General features: G+C 38.5%; 1 protein-coding gene across 1 annotated transcript in view; it reads left to right on the top strand.

Annotated features, from left to right (window-relative positions):
- Window positions 1–1364: 1364 nt before the first annotated feature.
- Window positions 1365–23362, top strand: part of LOC121513518 (dynein heavy chain 11, axonemal) — a 44420-nt gene continuing 22422 nt past the window's right edge. Inside the window, exons 1-48 of the mRNA XM_041793318.1 lie at window positions 1365–1673; window positions 3238–3381; window positions 3471–3664; window positions 3760–3949; window positions 4025–4124; window positions 4230–4441; window positions 4602–4823; window positions 4913–5077; window positions 5177–5293; window positions 5403–5540; window positions 5631–5746; window positions 5840–6035; window positions 6582–6686; window positions 8358–8753; window positions 9412–9744; window positions 10065–10319; window positions 10408–10577; window positions 10666–10888; window positions 11021–11137; window positions 11253–11339; window positions 11428–11586; window positions 11786–11869; window positions 11998–12156; window positions 12261–12383; window positions 12754–12876; window positions 13715–13939; window positions 14023–14114; window positions 14194–14320; window positions 14424–14576; window positions 14658–14891; window positions 15913–16044; window positions 16505–16665; window positions 16770–16926; window positions 17027–17172; window positions 17247–17363; window positions 17449–17587; window positions 17781–17873; window positions 17959–18153; window positions 18580–18657; window positions 18747–18879; window positions 18986–19113; window positions 19407–19555; window positions 19746–19896; window positions 19993–20124; window positions 20597–20770; window positions 21369–21573; window positions 21874–22039; window positions 22178–22280. Coding sequence (XP_041649252.1) covers window positions 1458–1673; window positions 3238–3381; window positions 3471–3664; window positions 3760–3949; window positions 4025–4124; window positions 4230–4441; window positions 4602–4823; window positions 4913–5077; window positions 5177–5293; window positions 5403–5540; window positions 5631–5746; window positions 5840–6035; window positions 6582–6686; window positions 8358–8753; window positions 9412–9744; window positions 10065–10319; window positions 10408–10577; window positions 10666–10888; window positions 11021–11137; window positions 11253–11339; window positions 11428–11586; window positions 11786–11869; window positions 11998–12156; window positions 12261–12383; window positions 12754–12876; window positions 13715–13939; window positions 14023–14114; window positions 14194–14320; window positions 14424–14576; window positions 14658–14891; window positions 15913–16044; window positions 16505–16665; window positions 16770–16926; window positions 17027–17172; window positions 17247–17363; window positions 17449–17587; window positions 17781–17873; window positions 17959–18153; window positions 18580–18657; window positions 18747–18879; window positions 18986–19113; window positions 19407–19555; window positions 19746–19896; window positions 19993–20124; window positions 20597–20770; window positions 21369–21573; window positions 21874–22039; window positions 22178–22280 — 7734 coding nt within the window. The 5' untranslated portion in view covers window positions 1365–1457. The remainder of the gene's footprint in view (window positions 1674–3237; window positions 3382–3470; window positions 3665–3759; window positions 3950–4024; window positions 4125–4229; window positions 4442–4601; window positions 4824–4912; window positions 5078–5176; window positions 5294–5402; window positions 5541–5630; window positions 5747–5839; window positions 6036–6581; window positions 6687–8357; window positions 8754–9411; window positions 9745–10064; window positions 10320–10407; window positions 10578–10665; window positions 10889–11020; window positions 11138–11252; window positions 11340–11427; window positions 11587–11785; window positions 11870–11997; window positions 12157–12260; window positions 12384–12753; window positions 12877–13714; window positions 13940–14022; window positions 14115–14193; window positions 14321–14423; window positions 14577–14657; window positions 14892–15912; window positions 16045–16504; window positions 16666–16769; window positions 16927–17026; window positions 17173–17246; window positions 17364–17448; window positions 17588–17780; window positions 17874–17958; window positions 18154–18579; window positions 18658–18746; window positions 18880–18985; window positions 19114–19406; window positions 19556–19745; window positions 19897–19992; window positions 20125–20596; window positions 20771–21368; window positions 21574–21873; window positions 22040–22177; window positions 22281–23362) is intronic.

Below are 23362 nucleotides of genomic sequence, written 5' to 3' on the forward strand. Positions count from 1 at the left end.
GACCTTTCTCTCTCCATGTATGATTGCTTCAATGATCTCATCCCGGTTGACGCTGGAAGGGTTGTCTTATACTCTCAAACATGTTAACATCTGTGCAGATTTCCAGAGTGAAATGAGTGTGTGGATTACATCAGGAGCCATCTTTATCTTAACTGCGTGGATGCATTGCCTCCAACTAGTTATTAGCACCACAGGTGGGCTATCTCTTCTCTCTAGGTGGTCTTGTTATTGTTAGTGATGAGGTCCAAATCGGTGGTGCCACCTGCAAACCTGAGAATTGGGTCCCACTTTCCTCTGACTTTTTTTAAAAGATCTGTTTCTTCGTACAAAAAAGGAGAGAAAAACGTCAAGATGTTTTTTTTTCCCTTGAAAACAAGGTTTAAAAAAATGCTTTCAAACCCTGCATAGTATCCTATTGTGTAACCAAATCCCAAGCTTGTTTCTTTAAATCTTGAAACTTCTCCAAGGCCTTATTTGAAGTTCATTTTGAACAGAAACCCACTACTGCGCTCTGAAATGAGGTGCTGTAAAGTGCCTTGTAAATGACAGTTGCCGGGTACAGTTCTCTGCTACTAAGACAACGCTTAAACTCGCCCCACACACACATATCACATGCATTTTACTACAGTCTGTGGCTTCAATGCAGACTTTAACTTCTTCTGTCATAAAAGAGACCACAGTTTTGCAGACATGTTTAACTCTGGAATGTTGAATTAGTCTACTGTATTCAAATAGGGCTAAACATCAGTGGTTGACTGCCCATTAAATCAACTATAGCCTCATGGTATAGGACTTGAATCAATGAAGAGGACCTTCAAAAAGTCCTGCAGTCTAATGATGTGTGAGAATTTGAACTTTGTAAGTTTCTCTTCTAATATTTGTTTAATTCCTAAACTTAGTAAGCTCATCACTCAAACTTAAATTCTTTTACCTTGACCTTAAATTCATGCTCAAACCCCTTATTCTCACATCTTAGCGGCAACCAATCCAGTCAAAAGAGGCCTTAACACTTCATACAGGTCTTATATTCATTAAACATTTATTATTCTTTACCCCTTTATGGGGCAAGGTTTATACTTTAAAACTTCAAATTGATTATGGAATAGCTTAATGGCCAAATTAAAGCATGTATTTAGCCATATGTTCATATTTTGTTGATTTCTTGAGGAATTTTGTTCCCTCGCTTCCTGGTCCATCCATAGAAACGCACCAGACACTGATCAGGCAGTGATTGAGGAGAGTGGTTGTTGCTTAGCAACGGGACGCTGACCCGCCCCATCGAGTTGTGCCTTCTAGTCTGCAGACATGCAGCGTTGTAAGTTACAACTATTTTACTAATAAGTTAATGGACAACTTTAGTGGAAGGTCTCTGGAGCTGTCAACTTTCTGTTTTACTTTTTTTCGACTTCGCTGAATAGAGGGACCAAGCTGAAGCACGTCATGGTCAGAGTGAAATCATGTCCGACGACGAAAGTGTGCCTTCCTTTCTGGAAGACGTCAGAGTGAAGTTTGTAGAGGAGAAAGTTTGTGAGCTGCTGCGACTGAACCGTCAAACATGGGAGAAGAGTGTTGTCAACGAGGAGTTTCAAACACTCCTGAAAGACTTCTTCGAGAAGGAGTCAATTATTTACTTTTCTTCATCGAGCAAGGGGTTTGTGCTTCCTTATAAGAAGGTAATGCTATATGTCCTTAGCTGACTCTACAGTGAGCTTGCTAGCGTCAGTGCACTTAACTACGAAACAAGCTAGACCTAGATAGAGCACTAACAGAAAAATGAAACTGATAATTAGCATTACATTATATATCACCAGAAGTGGGAAGAGTATAAGACTATTGTGCTTAAGTAAAAATACAGGTTCTTTGGATAGAATTTACTTAAGTAGAAGTAAAATGAATACTTTAAAAATTTACTCTGAGTACTGAGCAACTACTTCTGATACCTGAGGGGGGGTTGTACTGTAAAGTATGACCTTTCTTTAATTAGCAATAACAACAGCAGAGCATGTGAGTATCCAACAAATTTGTCTAGGTAAAGGATTATGCTAATATTAAACTGAAACGCAACATCTGTTTTTGGAAGCAATTGTGGAATAATTCCTTCCATGTGCAACTCACCCAGGCCTACCCACAGAATTGGTCGGGCACCTGAAAAACCAAGTGAATGGGCCCTCCCCAGTTGGGATTCATTGATAGGATCAATGCATGTGTTGTTGTCAGTGGTGCTAGTGACCTGGCTATTAGCTGCTTCATTTGGGACCTGAAAAGTGTGTCAAACATTGGGTTCGATTCTGATGTTCTAACTATTTATTTTTGACACTTTTTAACCAATTTCCACCACTATTATTTGCCATTTTTCTCCAGTGTTGCATCTTTTGACCCATTTTTGCACTTTACATCAATTTTTGCCACTTTTAAACCCATATTCATAACTTTTTTTATGCCCATATTGCCGCTTTGAAACCATTTTCGCTACTTTTAAAATCTAAATTCACAAATATTCCTCCCATTTCTGTTACCTTCAAGTACTTTTAGCCACTTAACACTCATTTTGTCAGGGAAGTGGAAAAAACTCAAGGAGGACCCTAGTGCAGATTAAAACAAACTAAATTTAATTAACAGAAATCCCAGAAAAATCTTTAACAAAACTTATTTCCACAAAAATAACAATACCAGGTAACAAAGGACTCAGAACAAGCAAGGAGGACTGACAGCAACAGTAAACATCAAACAATGAAATGACAAAAGACAGGGAGAAACACAGAACCTAAATACACAGGGAGTGATTGCAGACAGAGAGACAGGTGTGACTAACGAGACCCAGGTGAAACTAGTGAGGGTAGTCAAAGTGGAGGGAAACTCAGGCAGGAAGAAAACTCGAATCACACACAAGGGAATGAAACTACAAAATAAAATAGGAAACTTCAAAATACACAAGAACACTAGACAAGAAAGATATTCAAAACATAAGAAACACTAGGAGGGAGCTAGGAAACAAATACAAACACAGGGAGTTAAACCAGACATGAAACAGTCACAAAATACCTCAAATACCTCAAAATTTACCAAAGTAAAAATGAAATTAATCATTTTAAAAACTACTCAAAAAATACAAGTACACAAAAAAGCCACTCGATTACAGTAATGGGAGTAAACGTAATTAGTTGCTTTCTTTCCATGTATGTCATTGTTCTAAAGTCATTTTTTAGGTAATATTTTTTGGTCATTTTTTAAATCCAGGCCCCACCTGTAGCTCAGATTAGGCAAATGTATATCCTGAAGAAGACATTTGCAATGGTCACAGCTGAAAACTACAGGGATCTTTTGCTTTATGGCCTTCTGTCTACATCACTACTACAACAACTGACCAGCACAGTTGAGCAGGTAAATTGCATGCTTTCTTTTATTCGCTCGTGTATTTTTGTGCTTTCAGTTACTTAATTATCATGTTTTTTAATGTATCCTTTTATTAGGTTTGTTTCCCACTGCTGTCAAACACTAATAACCATCAGATGTGGCCAAATCTGCTATCTGAAGACATCCTAAAACATGTTGAGAGCATGTGCAGTAAGACATCGGTCCTAAAGGGAAAGGTTTTGGGCAAAACTATCCTCCCTATCCCAGCTATGACTGATTGGACTGAAAATTTAAACAGCACCCTCAAAATGTAAGAAAACAGATTTTGCCTTGTTTCAGAGACTGGAAAATTTGCTTATACCTTTAGTTATAACAGATGCCTTTAATGTGAATTCCCACATGCAGGTGCAATAACTATGACAGAGCACTGGCTCACACCCTGGAGACCCAGATCATTAACTGGACTAATCTAATCCAGAAAATCTTGAAGGAGGATTCATCTGACGTACTCATGACAGGTTGCAATCCAGGGCCCAGTGAAGAGCTGAAGTTTTGGGCTTCAAGGAAGAGTAACATACAAAACATTTATCATCAGGTATGCTATTAAAGACTGAACATTGTTTTATCTCCTCATATAGCACTCTGTTAAACTGTTACTCTTTCTTTGTAGCTTCAGAGTCCTGTTGTTCAGAAAATGGCAACGATGTTAGAGATGATGGATAGTAGCTATCACCCGACATTCAAGGCTCTGATAGGAAATATATTCGATGGTAAGATAAACTAATTAGAACAAACTAAACAACATTTCAACTGCATATCTCACAAATATTTTCTTAGGGTATGTTGTCTTAGTTTGATTTTTTTTCACTAAAAAGCACTTCAAGAAGCTGAAGACATTGACCTCCACCTGCTGCCACTACATGCACAGCTGTCTAAAATGGAAAAAGATGGATTTTGTCACTTGGAAACGTTGATCCCTGCATTGTTTCACACTCTCTTTCTTATATGGACCAACTGCCAGTCTTATCAAAGACCTGCACGCATTGTGGTGTTATTGCAGGAGCTTTGCAATCTGCTCATTGATCAGGTATTATCTCTTGTTTGAAACACATGTATTGATGATTAAGTGATGTATTGGAAAAGGCACAATTCTGCCTTTCCCGCTCTGCTGATCGTGAAAAATCAGAACCACTGCTAGGCCTGCTAGTGTGATCAAAATCACAGATGTAATTTCTTTCACCCTTTAGGCTTCTGCATACCTTTCTGCAGATCTGCTTCTCAGAGAGGATCCAGAGGAAAGCCTACAGATGGTGAGAAAGGTGATAAAAGTGTTTGAAGGTTTCAGAAACACTTACCAGACCCAGAGAGAGAGGTTGGCAAACCATGTGAAACATGCACCCTGGGATTTCCCATCTGCCATGGTTTTTACACGCTTCAACCAGTTCCTAAAGCGTATCCTACAGCTGGAGGTGAGTTTTTATTTTTGAATTCATGTTCCACAGTGAGGTTGTTTTAAAGTGAGTTTTGTTGTTTCCTCTATCTTATGGGATCTTTGCAGGATGTGTTTGAAATTATGCTGGACTTCCAAAGAATGGAAAAACTTGAATTTGGTGGACTGAAAGGCAAACTCTATAGTGAGCATGCTGCTCAGATGTACAAAGAGTTCAGTAAGCTATGCCAAGAACTGAAACAAAGTGAAAACTGCCCGCTTGACCTCTGTCGGGTAATTGTTTTTTTTTTTTAATTTATAGCTATAGTCATAGTTGATTTATAACCAGTGTTCATCTCTCAATACTGCTATTTGCTTTTTTTTTCTCATAAGGGCTTTGAAAGTGAGTACAAGGAGTTCAAAAGCAAAATCTTTGATTTTGAATGTTGCCTTGCCAGCCTACTGTGTTTGGCATTCAAGGATTGCTCGGGACTGGAATCAGCATTTAAAGTAAGCGTGATTGGAAAGAGGGATAATTGAGATGACAGAATAATTTAAGGCAGAAAGTAGTGACAGAGCATTCAAGCAGGATACTGATATGTTTTTTTTTGTCCTTTAGTTGCTAACTATTATCAGGCCCTTCCTGGAGAGAAGACAAATTCGACAGATTTTCAGCCCCAACTTCCTTCTGTTGCAGCAGCATTTTAGAAAAGAGCTGGAGAAATGTAAATGTCTGTTCAAATCCCAGCTTAATCAGGTACTTTAAGCAAATGAAATGGTAGAATTAAGCATACATGAACAATGCAGTTTTTTTTTGTATGGCATTAGCCTTTTCTTTTTTCTACAGATGGACAGAGGACTGACCAAAAACATGGCCCACACATCTGGAGCTTTGAAGTGGGCGAAAATGCTCAGAAAACGCATCCAAACACCATGGGAAAAAATCAAATCATTGTTTGACAAGTAAATAAACAGCTGAAGTTTCCATGAACAATAAGTAGAGATAAATAAAGGATTAAAAATGAGAATTATCTCACTGTTATGCCATACTTTCAGGCCTGCAGGAGGTGAAGGGAACGTGAAGGAATACGACATGTACATGGAGTTGTTAGGTCTCTTGGACCGATATGAAGAGGACATTTACTCCAACTGGTGCAATGGTTTAGAGCAGGTCTGCTTGATCAACCTAAACCAGCCCCTTCTCTCACGAGACAGCTCAGCTGGCCTTATCTCAGTCAACTTCAATCCTAAGGTAACTGATAATGACCAGTCAGTAGCCTGAAATGCTGAGTCATTACCAAACTTAATGTTAGACCAAACTTATTTTAAGTGAATAAAGTATGCCACCCCCTGACAACATAATAATCATCTCGTTATTGTCAGTTATTTCTTGGTTTAAGGAGTATCTCTTAAATCAAAAGAAAAAAAGTCTTATAAAAGGTAAATATTATTTTGCTGAGCAAGGCCACCCATAAGGGGGGATAAAGGGAAAGGCTTTCTGAGGCCCAGCCAAATTGGGGGCCCATGAGGATTTCAGGAAAATCCTGGTCTATTGTAAAAATGACCTGTGATATACATATTTATTTTTTTACCTGGCATAGTAACACTTATCAAAGGAACAAAAATGGATATTATTTATTTACTGGGTATTTTAGGGGCCCAGCTAATTCTGTGGGTGGGACTAATGCTGAATAAGAACAGGTTGCCATCCCAGCACATGCATAGGTTTTTTTTTTCTGATTTAATTTTACCACTACCCTTCTTCAGTTGTTTACCATTATCTTTCCTCCCTCCTCAGTTGACTGAAATCTTGACAGATGTAAAGTATATCCAGGCTCTCAGCCACATCAAGATCCCTGCAGCTGCAATGACTGTTTTTGAGAAGCGCTTTCTGTTCACTAAAGTAAGAAACAAATGCACCACCATCAATACTCACTATTACTAATAAAGCAATATTTCTTTCTCATGATCCTACACTGCTTTCCACATTATTAAGCAAATAACATTTTTCTCTTATTTTCCTGAATATTAATGCAAATGACAGAGTATTTTTCAAGTAATCAGCCGTTAGAGCATAATTTCAGTGTTTTTGAACAAACTTCATAATGATAACCATTATTTAAAAAAAAAATAAAAACCTCAAAATGCACTGTTCCACATTATTAAGCATGACAGATTTTTGAAACATTTTATTGATTGTAAAGAACTGAAAATGGTCATTTGTTGAATTTGCAGCATTAGGAGGTCATATTCACTGAAATCAAAAGCTATTTCAATCAAAAACATCTTAACAGGACAAGTTCCATGTTAACATAGGAGCCCTTCTTTGACATCACCTTCACAATTCTTGCATTCATTGAACTTGTGAGAGTTTGAAGAGTTTCTGCTTGAATTTGTCAGAATATCCTCTCAGAGATGCTGTTTTGATGTGAACTGCCTCCCACCCTCATAGATCTTTAGCTTGAGGATGCTCCATAGGTTCTCAATAGTGTTGAGGTCAGAGGAGGATGGGGGCCACACCGTGAGTTTCTCTCCTTTTATGCCCATAGCAGCCAATGACACAGAGGGATTCTTTGCAGCATGAGATGGTGCATTGTCATGCATGAAGAAAATTTTGCTACAGAGGGCATGGCTCTTCTTTTTTTACCATGGAAGAAAGTGGTCAGTCAGAAACTCTATATACTTTGCCAAGGTCATTTTCACACCTTCAGGGACCCTAAAGGGGCCTACCAGCTCTCTCCTCATGAAATCGGCCCAGAACATGACTCCGCCAACTCCTTGCTGACGTTACAGCCTTGTTGGGACATGGTGGCCATCCACCAATCATCCACTACTCCTCCATCTGGACCATCCAGGGTTGCACAGCACTCATCAGTCAACAAGACTGTTTGAAAATGAGTCTTCATATATTTCTGGGCCCACTGCAACCATTTCTGCTTGTGAGCATTGAATCGGGCAGCCGAATAGTAGGTTTATGCACAACTGCAAGCCTCTGGAGGATCCTACACCTTGAGGCTGGTGGGACTCCAGAGGCACCAGCAGCATCAAATACCTATTTGCTGCTTTGTAATGACATTTTAGCATCTTCTCTCTTAATTTGATGAATTTGTCTGGCAGAAACCTTCCTCATTATGCCTTTGTCTGCACAAACCTGTCTGTGCTTTGAATCAGCCACAAATTTCTTCACAGTATGATGATCAGGATTAATTTTTCATGAAACATCTAATGTTTTCATTCCTTGTCCAAGGCATTACACTATTTGACACTTTTCGGCAGCAGAGAGATCCTTTATCTTTCCCATTTTGCTTGAAATCTGTGGCCTGCTTAATAATGTGGAATATGTGGAAAAGTGTATTTTGAGGTTTTTATTTAAAAAAAAAAAGGTTGTCATTATGAAGTTTGTTCAAAAACATTTTAATTATACTCTAACGGCTGATGACTTGAAAAATACTCTGACTGTCATTTTCATTAATATTTAGGAAAATAAGAGAAAAATGTCATTTGCTTAATAATGTGGAAAGCAGTATATACTCCGAAAAATCAATATTTATCTTTCCACTTTTGTACTTTCCAGTATGTGAGCAGTCTGCAGCTATTGGTGCAGTGGTACAACAAGCTAAAGCAGACATTGCTGGAGGTGGAACTTCCTCTCATCAGAGCTGAGCTGGAGTCCATAGACGCACAGCTAAAAAGGGCTGAGTCTGACCTGACTTGGCAGGATTCAAACTGCTGGAGTTTTATCAGTACCACCAAGGACTTGGTCTATGGACTTGCGTGTCGAGTCAGTAAAGCCAAGGAGAACTGTGAGGCTATCCAGTCAATGATGAAGGGATGGAGCAAACAGGTTATGTTCTGCAGAAAGGACAACAAGAAAGGCTCTCTCATTCAGCTGGAAGACAGGGAAGACCGTGTCAGCAAGAAGTACGACTCCATGAAAAAAGATGGAGACTCTATCCACAAGCTTGTAAAAGTAAGTGTAACTTTACTTCTTATTATTACATCAAATGTAGTGCATTATATTTTCTTTATGACCACATTTGTTTGAAAAAAGGAAGAATATATGTCCATATTCCCACTTAATACTACAAAATGTTTGTTAAATACATATATATATATATATATATATATATATATATATATATATAATACCAATATATTATTATATTATTAAATACAAAAATCTCCATGGGAAAACATCCAAGAGGTAATTGAAATACAACAATAAGGAATATTTAAAGTAAAAATACCTAGTACATTTGACATCTTAACAAAATTTAAGTACAAATCAACTTACAAATCATAATTATCATAGACAAATCCAAAAGCTTGTGGCATAGTTAAAGAACAACAAATGATTATATGTAGAGCTTAAAATCTATACTTACTACACAGTTATTCATATTCATCCAAAATCAGCATATTATCAGCACTGATTCTGATAAGAATTTATGTTTTGCATCCAGTACATGAAACTGATCTAAATTCTCCAAAATAGCTAATATTCAAATTTAATGTGGCAATTCTTCCTCATATCTGCAAATCTAAAGACAGATGCACTTTGCTGATCTCTTAACTTGAAAAAGTGTTACAACTGAGAATTTGATTTATGTTCACCATTTTTCTATCAGGAGAATATTGCTCTTTTTCATGCTGACCCTGATTCAGTAGAATTGCAGTCCTATCTGGAGTATGTGGACGAAATGGTAGTGGAGGGGCTCTTCAGCTATATCAGCCACTCTCTTCAATTCTTTGTGGACAACATGGAATCAAGGTCAAAACAGATGCCTCTGTTTGAGGCCCAGTTGAAGCTGAGTAGCTCAGGAATGGTATTCCTACCCTCATTGGAGCAAGAAGCAGGGGATGGCTTCTATGAGCTGATCGAAGGACTGATTGGAGACATATTCAAGACTTCAGAGAATATTAACAGAGTGGCTGCTCATCAAAGCATGGGCAACTATCAGGTACATGGTTATAAATTTAGATATTAAAACTCATTTTAAAATGTTTTTAAAGTTTGGAATTTTCTCTTGTGCTGGAAAATATGCATTTTTTTCCAGCAAAACTCAATATAAACTCCTATATCCTAATCTTGTCTTACCAATTTTTTTTATTTATTTTTTTTTAGAGTTTTGTGTATCTACTTGATTTCTGATAAAATGTTTACAACACAAATGGGAACATCTACTGTTCTTCTTTACTATTTTTTTAAAAGCCTACTGGACTTTCTTACACAAAATTAAGTACTCTTTATGTTACATATCATATAATGAAACTCTTGCAGGATGTGATGGCTGACATGCTAGATTTGTTGGAACTGAGACAAGAAATAATGGAACGAGTGGAGAGTGTCCTCAAGAAAGCAATCGATTACCAGAGAAAGTTTGACTGCTACACCCATCTCTGGCAAGATGACAGAGCTGAGTTTCTTAGCCAGTTCCTCCAGTTTGGATGTGTGCTTACACCTGAAGAGATGGAGGCGCATGAGGCAGATGCACTCCCTGAGAGCCCACCTACAATCAGCAACTTCAAAGAACAGGTTAAAAGCCCTCTAAAGTCACTAATAGCTATTCACAATACACGGGATGTTTCCTAAAGGTAATCTCTGTTATGACCTCAATTTACAGATAGATTATTATGAAGATTTGTTTACTGAAATTTCCAAGATGGAAGACTTCATCGTATTCAACGGATGGTTTCGAATGGATATCAAGTTCTTTAAAGTCAGCCTCCTTAACACTTTAAAAAAATGGAGCTGGCTTCTTAAAGAACACCTTTTGACATATGTCACCAACAGGTAATCTTAAATCCTGCATGGCTTTAAAATGCTAAACAGCATTACAGAAATTGTTCTCAGTGTTTACTGTTAATGTGTCCCTACTTAGTCTGGATGAGCTGCAGACATTTGTCCAAGCTTCTGTTGAAGGACTGGGCCAGTTTGGGGCTAAAGAAAATCCCAGTTGCTTGGTGGAAGTGATGAGTCACCTGCTGGCCATGAGAGACAGACAGAAATACACAGACATGGTGTTTGAGCCTTTCAGAGACACAATCATCCTCCTCGAACAATATGGAGTGACCATACCAGAGCAGGTCTACTTTCAGCTTGAGGTAAGTAGGAAACTACTTTATGCTCCTAAGGTATTATATTAAGATATGATGATGTATAAAAATTGATTCAAATGCAGGTTTTAATTGTGTAGCTATTAAATGTTTTAGAAATATATATAATTCTCTCTGAAGGAACTGCCTGAGAAATGGAGTGAGGCAAAAAAACTGGCTGTAAAAGTGAGGCATGATGTGGCACCCATGCAGAATGCAGAAGTGATGGTTTTACGGAGAAGATGCATGGCATTTGAGGTAGCTGGTTCTTTTAAGCTTCTATATCCACCTAAATAATAAATTCACTATGTTAAAATAGATGTATTACATACCATAGTGTATTCATTATTATTTGGGGCTTCTTATTTTCCAGATAAAACAAAGGGAATTCAGAGACATGTTCAGAGCAACAGCTCCCTTCAGTTACCATGCAGAACATCCCTACATCAGTCTGGACAAGGTAGGAGTCAAAGCTTTGCTTGGATATAGGATTAAAAACTTTATTTTGCACTGTAAACAATAAATACCATGCATTAATTTTGTTTTAGTCTGAGAGAGCAATCCAGAAAATGGAAAAAGAGGTAGCAGAGCTACAGGAGTCAACAAATCTATTTGACATAACCATTCCTGACTTCAAAGACATCAAGCTCTGCAGACGTGAGATTGTGACTCTCAAAGAACTGTGGGACATTACTGTGTTTGTGCAGGTGAATAGCTTTACATATTTAGTATTCTTGAATGTTTCTATTCTCAAAGAAATGTTAATTCTACCACATCTCTCTCTAAAATAAATTCTTAATGAATCCTTCCAGAGATGAACACTGATTCTACCCTGTAGCCTCTGAATGGTCCTATTCAACCACCCTCAGCCCAGTGACCCCTCCGAATTTGTTTTTATCTATACAGAGCAGTGTAGAGAACTGGACAAAGACCAAATGGAGGCAGATAAACGTGGACCAGATGGATGCAGAATTGAGGAGGTTTGCCAAGGTGAGGTCACCAACAGTGCTACATCACACCAGCGCATCTTTCCTGCTGTCTTGCTGTCATGCACCATTGCTGTTTATAACAGATGCCCCTGATAACTAATTACGTTTACCTACCTTCTGTTTGTGTAGGACATGCGGAAACTTGACAAAGAGGCTCGCGTGTGGGATGTGTATTCTGGGTTAGACCTTTATGTAAAGAACCTGTTGACGTCACTGCAGGCCGTGAGTCAGCTACAGAACCTGGCAATAAGAGAGCGCCACTGGGTGCAGCTAATTAGAATGACACAGGTGCATCACTACACACAGCAGAGGTTTTACTGTAGAGCACTGCTTTCCTCTTATATATCAGAAACCAGACAGTTTTAGTAAAAACAATATGTCTTTTAAAACAGATGGACTTCACAGTGACTGACGGTACAACGTTGGAAGATCTCTTGGCTCTGCAGCTCCATTTGCTGGAAGACAAAATCCGAAACATAGTGGATAAAGCAGTCAAAGAAATGGCCATAGAAAAGGTCAGTCTTCAATTATTCAATGATCATGGTCAAACAATTTATTAACATAACATAGCAAACTGTCTGAAGGTACTAATCTTTATGCTACTATCCAAGAGTTAAATGAAAAAAAACCTGATATGGTCTATGTGACAGTGTATGCCTCTAAAATTTAATCTGGCTTAAAGTAGCTGAAATGTCCCAATTCACCATTAAACATTTCTTGTGAAATTAATGTGACTAAAATGAACCAATTTTTTATTTTTTTGCAGAACTGCTGAAGTAGCGATTTAAATATGGGGCTTCTCTTTGCTAGATTTAGTAGTTTAAAAATTAGAAAAGGATTTAATCAAGCATTTAGAAAGATTAAAGCTGTTTTTTTTCTTTTCAGGCTGTGACACAAATAAGTCAAACATGGGAATCAATGGAGCTTTCATATGAAAATCATTACCAAACTACTGTGCCGCTACTGAAATGTGATGAAGAACTTCTTGAAACTCTTGAGGATCACCAGGTAATTATCCAAATACCTGGTATTTATATGAGGACTTCATTTGTGACTTTTACTGAGAAGAAATATGCACAAAGGCAATAATGCACAGCCACAAGTTCTCAGGACCAGTTGTCTGTGAGAAGCACTGATAGTAAAGTACTGAATAGAGATGAGAGTGCAGACAGGGGCCGCCCTGTCTGACTCTCAAACAGCACAACTGAGACCAGAGAGGTCCCTATTGAGTCTTCAGATTTATAGCTGCTGTAGGACACAGGGCATTGTTGCACTGTGGCTGTTTTTGTACATGTACACCAGATGTATTGGTGAGGGGGTTATAGCCAGTAATTAGGAGTCCTGCCACTCTAATGCCTCTTGCTTTGTGCAAAAAGACTGCTTCCTTCCCCCACTTTTATGGTGTGGCATGCTGATGAAGTTAAATCTGCACTTAAATTAAATTAACATATATAAGAAAGGTAAGGTTAACAAGAGATAAATTTCTCTGTCACAAATGGTGTGATAGTGGGATTTTTTTGAGTTTCAAATATGGCAAAAACTTTAGACAGCTCAGCCTGACTCACTGGAGGTGGCAGTAGATCAGTTGGTAAGGCCTTGGGTTGGAAAGCAAAGAGCTGCTGGTTCAAGCCCAACCCCAACCACTCTGACTCTTCTCTGTGTGCAGTATCCCCTTAATCTAACATCTCTTCATAAGTGCATTCCCATGGAATCCTGTTTGTGTATGTGCAAGTATTTCAGCTGGTGTGTATGTAGCATGTTCAGTAACAGAGAGGAAAAATATAATTTGCCTTTGGAAGATGAATAAAAATTATATCCTATATCTCCCTGTTCTCATCCTTTCAAGGTTCAGCTTCAGAGCATCTTTCAGAGCAAGCATGTTGATCACTTCTTGCATCAGGTAGTGGTCCTACAGAAGCAGCTCACTGTAGCTGACTCTGTGCTGTTGGTCTGGATGGAGGTGCAAAGGACGTGGGTGTACCTACAAAGCATCTTCAAAGGCTGTGATGACATCTGCCAGCAGCTGCCTGCAGATGCACACAGATTCCAAGCCATAGATGCAGAATTTCAGGTCTGCATTTTAATGCCTGTCATGCCATTTTTCAAGGTTTATTAAGGTTTTTGTTGTAAACATAGGGATTTTGGTTCTTTCAGGAGCTCATGCTGGACAGTGCAAAGACTAAAAATGTCCTTGAGGCCACCAACAAGCTTGCTCTTTTTGAGAAGTTAGAAGATTTACAAAAAAGGTTCATGTTTATTTCATTAGAGTTCAGATTAATTGTTTGCAGTTGGTTTATTTTGCTCACTAATTCTCTCTTTTAACAGACTGGCATTGTGTGAAAAAGCCCTAACTGAATACCTAGAGACAAAGAGGCTTTCATTTCCAAGATTCTACTTTATTTCATCTGCAGATTTGTTGGACATCATCTCTAAAGGGAGTCGCCCCAGAGAGGTACATTTACATAGATAACTTAGGCTTCTTTATATTAATCCAGTGCCATTTTCAAGTCATGCATATGACATAACTGGTAAATGAACAAATTGTTTTTCTGCAGGTGTCCTTTCACCTTTCAAAATTATTTGACAACATGACAGACCTTGAATTTGCCAAAAACGAAGGGTTGGATACTCCTAAACAAGCTGTGGGAATGTTCAGCAAAGAGAGGGAGTATGTCCCATTCAAGACTGAGTGTCGCTGTTCTGGGCCGGTAAGTTCACTTTGAAGAATCTGAATAAGCAATCTTATTAAAGGAAACAACTCATCTTATGGTGAATATGCTTGACATTAGGTGGAGGAATGGCTGACTTGTCTGGAGAGGACAATGCAGGAATGCGTCAGGGCTCATCTGTCTGAGGCTGTGTCTGTGTATGAGGATCGGCCCAGAGAGCAGTGGATTCTCGACTTCCCTGCTCAAGTGGCTCTCACTGGGTCGCAGATATGGTGGAGCAATGATATGGAGCTTGTGTTTAAAAGACTGGAGGAAGGATTTGAGTCTGCAGTGAAAGACTACAACAGGAAACAGGTACATTTTACAAAGACAGTTTACATAAATATTAAAACATTTCAATTAAATGCAACTTGGTTGTCAAGGACATTGGAATGAGACTGTGAAGGGAAACTAACATATTCACGAATATTTTCCTAATAGGAACATTATGAAATGAGTATTTTATATCAGACATCTTGGAGTTGCTGATGCTCCACTTAAACATGCTGAACTAGACAGGGGTATTGATTCAGTGCTGCTATAATTTGTGGTGTGTTAAATCGAATTCTATAAACACAATAATGTAATATAGGATCCAGTATAACACAACCACAAACCACAGTCTCAGGAACTAACATAAATCAACATCTTGTTCAATAAGAATTGTTAATAATAAAACCATCAGTGAATGCATTAATTGACATTAGGTTTAAAAGGATCTGTGCCGTAATAAAAATGTAATTGAAAGAGAAAGCTACTGCTTGAGTTTTATTTTATTTACAGAATAAATAAATACAAGTGTATAATTTTTATTTTAATTATAACAGTCTGATTATGTTGTACTGGTTTGTGTGTGATGTGTAAACAAAGAGGCAACTGTTACAAATGGTGGACAAGTTTCTCATAACAACATCATAAGCACATCATAGTGCATAGGTTTTGCAGAGCCTCGTCATGAGCTATGCTCACAGTTATGTTATCACTCTTGTCAGTTTCATCAGCACTATTTAAGGTTAGCATGTCCTTGGTTGCTGTTTGAATAATCTCTCACTCCCTTCAATGCACCGTGCTGTGCTGATTGGATCTGCTGTCAAAGCGGGCAAGTGACAAATGCAAGACATCCAGTGATGTTGTGGTCAGAACAAGAGCACATGAACACTTCTGTTATCTGATAGTTCAAAAATTTTAGAAGGTGTACCTATAAACTGTTCACACTGTGTATATTTTTATCTATTAATTTATTGTAGTTTTGAAATGCAGATGCTTTGTCTTGTACTGTCCTCAGTTACCCGAGTATGTTTTGATTTGCATTCTTTGTCTGTCTTTCTTTCTCCAGATTTCTCAGCTGAACTTGTTGATTGGCATGCTGCTTGGTGAGCTGAGTTCAGGTGACAGACAGAAGATCATGACTATATGCACGATTGATGTTCATGCCAGAGACATTGTCAGCAGCCTCATCGCCCAAAAAGTAAAAGCAGTCGAATGGTCCTTACTTAACTTCAACTTAAACTTTTAGCCTGAATGAGCAAACTCTGTCATAGTTACAAATGTAACTCATTTTTAAAAAAAATTAAAGTTTAAAAAAAGTTTAAAAAGTTTTAAGAAAGATCAAAGTGTAGTTTACTGTACTTCTCTATGCCTATAGACTGTGGGGACAGAAACCTAATTCAACAACATCAGCAAAAAACACATCAAAAGTTAAATAACATGACAAACCTTACTTTGAAAAGTACAGTTCCTGGCACAGAGGCCTTGTCTACTTTTCACTAAAGTGGAAAGACTCAAACACATACTATTGGTCTTGAGTAAAAGTAAATTATATTTTACACGGTTCTGATCACCTGCTTGCTTGTATCATACCTCTCATGACACACAATCTGTTTGACATTGTGTTGTTCAACTATTAAAGCAGTCACATGTGTTTACAGGTCACCACCTCACAGTCCTTTCAGTGGCTTTCTCAGCTCCGACATTGCTGGGATGAGCAGCAGCGTCACTGCTTTGTCAACATCTGTGATGCTCAGTTCCTTTATTCATACGAGTACCTTGGAAACACGCCTCGTCTCGTCATCACCCCCCTCACAGACCGGTAGTTCTGCTGCACTCTATCTATCTTATGTCTCAATACATCACTAAATCTAGCATTTCTTTACTTTTCTATGTTCTCTGTCCTGTTGTTGTGGGCTAATTTAGGTGCTACATCACCTTAACTCAGTCTCTCCACTTGACCATGAGTGGAGCCCCTGCAGGCCCTGCTGGAACAGGAAAGACTGAGACCACTAAGGATCTGGGCAGAGCACTGGGTGTCATGGTATACATCTTCAACTGTTCTGAACAGATGGACTACAAGGTGAGAGATTCAGTTGACAGTTCCCTTAGGGCAGAATACAGTAGTTGTTCAGGTAAACAGTAATGGGTAAATATAAAATGCAATGTTTGTTTTTGTTCAGTCAATAGGAAATGTTTACAAAGGTCTGGCACAGACTGGAGCATGGGGCTGCTTTGATGAGTTCAACCGTATCGCTGTGGATGTTCTGTCAGTGGTAGCAGTGCAGGTCAAAACTATACAGGATGCCATTCGAGCTAAGAAAAAAAGGTCATTTGAAGGCTAAAAACACTAATCTTATGCTTTGAGAAGGAATATTGCTTACTTTCTCTGCAACCTTGCAGGTTTCTGTTCCTGGATAAAGAAATTGCCTTAAAGCCATCTGTGGGAATCTTCATCACTATGAACCCTGGTTATGCAGGCAGAACAGAGCTGCCTGGGAACCTCAAGGCTCTTTTCAGGTAGGGGTGATATGACAACTTTATTTGAACCAAGTCTGTCCTCAGATTTAGGTGCCATGTCTCCATTGTTTGCATCCCGCTGTAGACCCTGTGCCATGGTGGTGCCTGACACTGAACTTATCTGTGAGATCATGCTGGTTGCAGAGGGTTTCCGTGGTGCTAAGCTTTTAGCCAGGAAGTTTATTTCTTTGTACACTCTCTGCAAAGAACTGCTCTCTAAACAGGTAGGAGATAAGCACTTAATGTGTCTGTATTTTTACAGAGAATTTATGATAAATGCTTTCAGATAAACCCCAGGAGCACAGCAATGAATTTAATCATTTTATACTATTACTATAAGTACTATTTCTGTTAAATTTGTTGTAAGTGTAAGCACAAGAATGCACCTCTTACTGTTTATTTTCATTCATCCATAAGGACCACTATGACTGGGGTCTGCGTGCTGTTAAGTCTGTTCTGGTTGTAGCAGGAGCACTAAGAAGAAGAGACAAGAACAGGCCAGAGGATCAGGTGACTTTCTTGTGTACAGCATCTTACAACCACAAGACAATGGCTCATTTTTGTTTGTAATATGTCGGAAAATTTTAAATTGCAGGTGCTCATGCGTGCATTGAGGGACTTCAACATGCCTAAAATCGTGTCTGAAGATGTGACAATCTTCTTTGGACTGCTAGGAGACTTGTTCCCTGGCCTGGAGGTGGAAAGAGAGAGAAGCTTTGAGTTTGAGGACGCCATCAGAAAGACCACACTGGAGCTTAGACTCCAGCCAGAGGAGACATTTATCCTTAAGGTCTGACATAGACATGCACAGATTGTAAAAATTTCGGCCAATACCAATGGCCAAGCTGATACCAATGGCGATGTTTTTTTCATTACTTCTTTTGGTGTAAGACTCCCATTGAGCCAACATTTTCTTTGGGTTTGGCCATGAAAATAGATCAGAGTTCATCTAAAAGGTGACTGCTTCTCTCTAATAAATAACTCATCTCTGAATGTGTAAACTAGATGCCAACATGAAAAACTGAGTGGACACAACAGTTAAACACTGTTAACTGATATCTGTTTTATGCCATATTATTTGCTGATATTTTTCAAAATTCCAATATAATCTGATAACGATGTTAAACCGATGCATCTGTGCATCCCGAGTATGACAGGATGGTGTTTACCTGGTTGATTCCTTAAAGGATCTTTTTTTCAACATTTATTTTGTCAGGTGGTGCAGTTGGAGGAACTTATGGCAGTGCGTCACTCTGTCTTTGTTCTTGGAAATGCAGGGACTGGGAAAAGCAAGGTTTGATTATATTAAATGAGAACTTATAAAATAAATGCCCACTTTAGTTTTGTAAGGCACACTAAATAAAGGCACTTCTCTTGGTATAGATATTAAAAGTTCTCCATAACACTTACATAAACTTGAAGAGGAAACCAGTATGGAATGACCTCAATCCAAAAGCAGTGGACAGAGATGAACTGTTTGGCTTTATCCATCCTGCAACTCGAGAGTGGAAAGATGGTAAACAGGTTTAAAAGAGAATAACGAAATTCACACCATGTAACGCATTGGATCTCTATATCTTGTAATCTCAGCTGCTTCTTGTGCTCTTCAATCTCTGTGTAAGGTTTGCTTTCATCACTGATGCGAGAGCAAGCAAACATCTTCCACAAAGGACCTAAGTGGATTGTGTTGGATGGAGACATTGATCCGATGTGGATTGAATCACTCAACACAGTGATGGATGACAACAAGGTACCTCCCTCCTGTTCAGCCATACACTATTGTACAACACATAGCAACCAAGGTGGTAGAGAAAGAAAAAGTTGTTTCTTCCCCCCTCCTTCAGCAAACTCTTCCTGGAGTGCAAGTAGTTGGAGGTTTTTGTCTAGAGCGATGAATCATGTCAGCGTGATCATGTTTTTTAATTTATTCCTGAGAAATCTGTTATACTTAATAAGAACTGAGAGGTTTTCCATATAGCCTGTGTCTTGTGATTCAGATGTAATATTCAGTGTAAGATTTATTTACTTTCGCATGTTTTTCAGGTACTGACTCTGGCCAGTAATGAGCGTGTGCCACTGACGGCTTCTATGAGACTCGTGTTTGAAATCAGTCACCTTAGATCAGCCACACCTGCCACTGTTTCCAGAGCAGGAATTCTCTATGTAAACCCCCAAGACTTGGGCTGGAACCCGTGAGTCATTTGTTGATTTTGCTGTTTTATATTATCTGCTGTATCAAAGTGTGGTGGTAAAAACTGTCCAAAATCACATATCATTATTTCAAGTAAAAATTTGATAAATGCATTTTACTAAAAAAAAAAAATAGTTACACTCATTAAATCCTGATAAGCATTATAAAAGTGTCCTGTGATTGTTGCTCAGGTGTGTTGCCAGCTGGATCGACCAACGAGAGCGTCAAACGGAAAGGGCTCACCTCACTATACTGTTTGAAAAATATGTTCCTCGTTGTGTAGAACAGATGCGCAACACCTTCAAGACCATCATTTCCATCCCAGAAAACACTATGGTGCAGGTACATTATATGGCACGCAAATATGGATAATTAATTTCTTTAATATACCTGTACAGTTACAAGTCACATTAAAATAACTCTTTTCTTCTCCTTCAGACACTCTGCACATTGCTTGACTGCCTCCTTACACCAGAAAATATTCCACCTGACTCTCCACGAGAGCTCTATGAGACATACTTCACTTTCGCCTGCATCTGGGCTTTTGGTGGGGCTCTGTATCAAGATCAGGTATTGGTTTACTTCAACCTAATGTTAAGTATAGTATTAGAATATTGATTGTATTTTCTTCTACAAATTAAATTATTTAAAGTGACTATTAGGGAAACTTTTAGCACATTAATTATGATATAACAATGGCACACTGCCAAGTTTTTGTGTTTAAGGCTCATTACTTCTTAGGTGTTTAAAACTAAAAATTTCACCCTAGAAAGAACCTGTACATTCTGTATAAAGCAATCAGTTCTTTTGGTAATTTTGCAATCTACATAAAGGACTGCTGGATTCTATTTAAATGTTCTTTGTAGATGTCCCCATAGTTATTTCTCTGCTCACCTCCTGCACTGTCTTTGTTCTTCTGTAATAAAGATTGAATATCTATTGTTGAGGGAGATGTTAAGAGTCTCAAGTGACCAAGAATAATATAAGTTTACATAGACTAATGGTTGGATGTTTGATAATAAATCTTATTTCACTCCCCCAGCTTTCTGATTATGGGGTAGAATTCAGTCAGTGGTGGACCAAAGAAATGAAGACAGTGAAGCTACCAGCACAGGGCACAGTGTTTGACTACTACCTTGACCCTCAAACCAAACGCTTTCTGCCATGGAGCGATACTGTGCCTCCATTTGTAATGGAAACTGATACACCATTACAGGTAAGAACCTAAAACGATAAAACACCAGCACAGGACCCTTCATCTAACTCCAGAAACAAAGACTTTTCAAACTAGTTCGACAAATAATCACATACACAATCACTAGAAGCAATCCTATTAAAGTAAAATAACCAGAAATGAACAATGCGCTCATATAAAAATATATTTAAGCTTCAGTGAACATAATAGGAGAGGGCAGAGTCACATCATGAGGTTATGGCAGGGGTGCAAGAATGGATGATAGGTTTTCCACTGTGTCTGATTACCATCTACTACACCCCATACCAGACTGTGTGGGGGTGAAGGCATGAGCAACAAGGCTTGAGCTATCACCCACGCGCTATTGTCTATCTCCATGCTCCTGCGTACAGCTGCGAATGCTCCAAAGGCTCTTGCTGAGCCATAATTAGTAGGGTTTTGTTCTGAGCAAATGATGCTATTATGACAGAATAGTTGTAGTGTACTAGGGAAATACAAGAAATTATAAATCACATACAATTCACTGAACACATGTCTGTCAATAAATCACACTCAAAGAAAGCCATAATAACTATGTATGTTTCTGTTCTCTGTCATCCTGCTGGCTCTATGATTGCAGGCTGTTCTGGTACACACAGCAGAGACTGTGAGTCTTCGCTACTTCATGGACTTGTTGCTGGAGAGGAGACAGCCTGTAATGCTTGTGGGGAATGCTGGAGTGGGAAAGACGGCACTTGTCAAAAACAAGTTAGACTGTCTGCCAGAAAGTTACATGACTACAAAAATACCTTTCAACTACTACACGACATCACTTACACTGCAGGGTTAGTGAAGTTTTTGGATTGTTCCGTAGTTTAGATGTGCACATTTGGTAAACTATAGCACCATCTACTGGTAGTGATGGACTCGAGAATGTGAAGGGAGAGAAAACCTCTGCCTCTGCTATGACTGCAGATAACTCTAGTCTTATGAGCCCCCTGAAGTTTAAGCTGATTTGATATATGGAAAATTACCCTAGCCTCATAAAAATGGTCTAACTTCATGTCCTCTTTGTTTTATTGAACAGTTATAAGGGTAATAGCTTTTATTGTTGTTGATTTTGTGATGAATTACTTTCTTTGCAGGGATTTTGGAGCAATCATTGGAGAAAAAAGCAGGCAAAAGTTACTCCCCTGTGGGCAACAGAAGAATGGTTTATTTTATTGATGATTTAAACATGCCTGCTGTCGACAGTTTTGGAACAGTTCAACCTCACACACTAATCCGCCAGCATCTGGATTATGGTCATTGGTGAGAAGACCCCTCAAAGATAGATTGTTTTCTGTTGTGTGTCTCATACCCTAGGATGAATCAGCTGTCTACTGTTTACCAACCACAGTTTTCTATCTTTAGTACATCACTTTTTGTCCTTCTTTTTACTCTTAACAGGTATGACAGACAGAAACTGACCCTGAAAGAAATACACAACACCCAGGTTGTTGCTTGTATGAATCCAACTTCTGGGAACTTTAAAATCAACCCAAGACTACAGGTTATTCTGTTGTTGAATTTGATTTCACACTTAGTTTGTGATGATGTATGATAAGACTCCTATTTTAAAGCCTAGTTTCTTTTTTCTATGCACATAAAAAACTGATGATGTCTTTTAAACCTTAGAGGTTTCAAGTATCTTAAAGCTTTAAGCAAGTGCAGATGGAATATTGTGTGGATTATGAAGAACATCATGTGCTTTAAAAGCCCCCGTGGCAGAATAATTGTGAAGTCATCCCAAATGCTGTCATTCTCTGTAAATTAAGACATGTGAAGCACATCTTTATATGTAGATACTTATGAGGGACTTACTTCATTTACAGATGAGGATGAACTTATTATCATCCCTATGAAAATGTCTTTTTTTAAGAATTTCCCTTGTGCTGTTAAACAGATCAATGAATTGTTAACACAGCTTTTCCAAACGTCCTAGTATTATTTTGAATGCTTACATTATCTTCATTAGTACGTACAGAAACAGAATTACTTTAACCATGAACTACCAGGGTCAAATTTATTTGCTCCTTTAGAATTGACCTTTCTTCTAATTTAAAAACAGTATAAAGACTTCAGTAAGGGTTTGAGCTGCCGCTTGAGAAAGCATTGTGGCAATAACAAAAGAAATCAGTTTAGACTTGAGAAAAAGGATTATTGATGCTCACAAAGCAGGAGAAGGATATACAAAGAAATCATGGTGTTTCCAAGTGTCAAGAACTGAAGTGAGAAGTATCATCAAGAAATTCAAAGAGAGCCTCACACAGTACAGACACAGCTTTGCAGAGGTAGGAAGAGGAAGATTTCAAAGACTCTGGAAAGAAAACTAGTGAGAGATGTGTCTAAAAAGACCAGAAAAAACTGCCAAGACACTAGTAAATGACTTAGCTAAGTCAGGAATTATAGACTGAAAGAGAACAATCACTACAGCCATGCATGGGAATGGACTACTAGATTGCAGACTATAAAACTCAGGGGAAGGAGAGAAACCTTAAAGCCAGACTTGAGTATGCTCAGGACAAGCTGGAGGAATATCATGCATACTAAAAATGTGTCCTTTGGTCGGATGACCAAAAAATGTGTCCTTTG

The sequence above is a fragment of the Cheilinus undulatus genome, linkage group 8 (assembly GCF_018320785.1).
Source record: "Cheilinus undulatus linkage group 8, ASM1832078v1, whole genome shotgun sequence".
Lineage (NCBI taxonomy): Eukaryota > Metazoa > Chordata > Actinopteri > Labriformes > Labridae > Cheilinus > Cheilinus undulatus.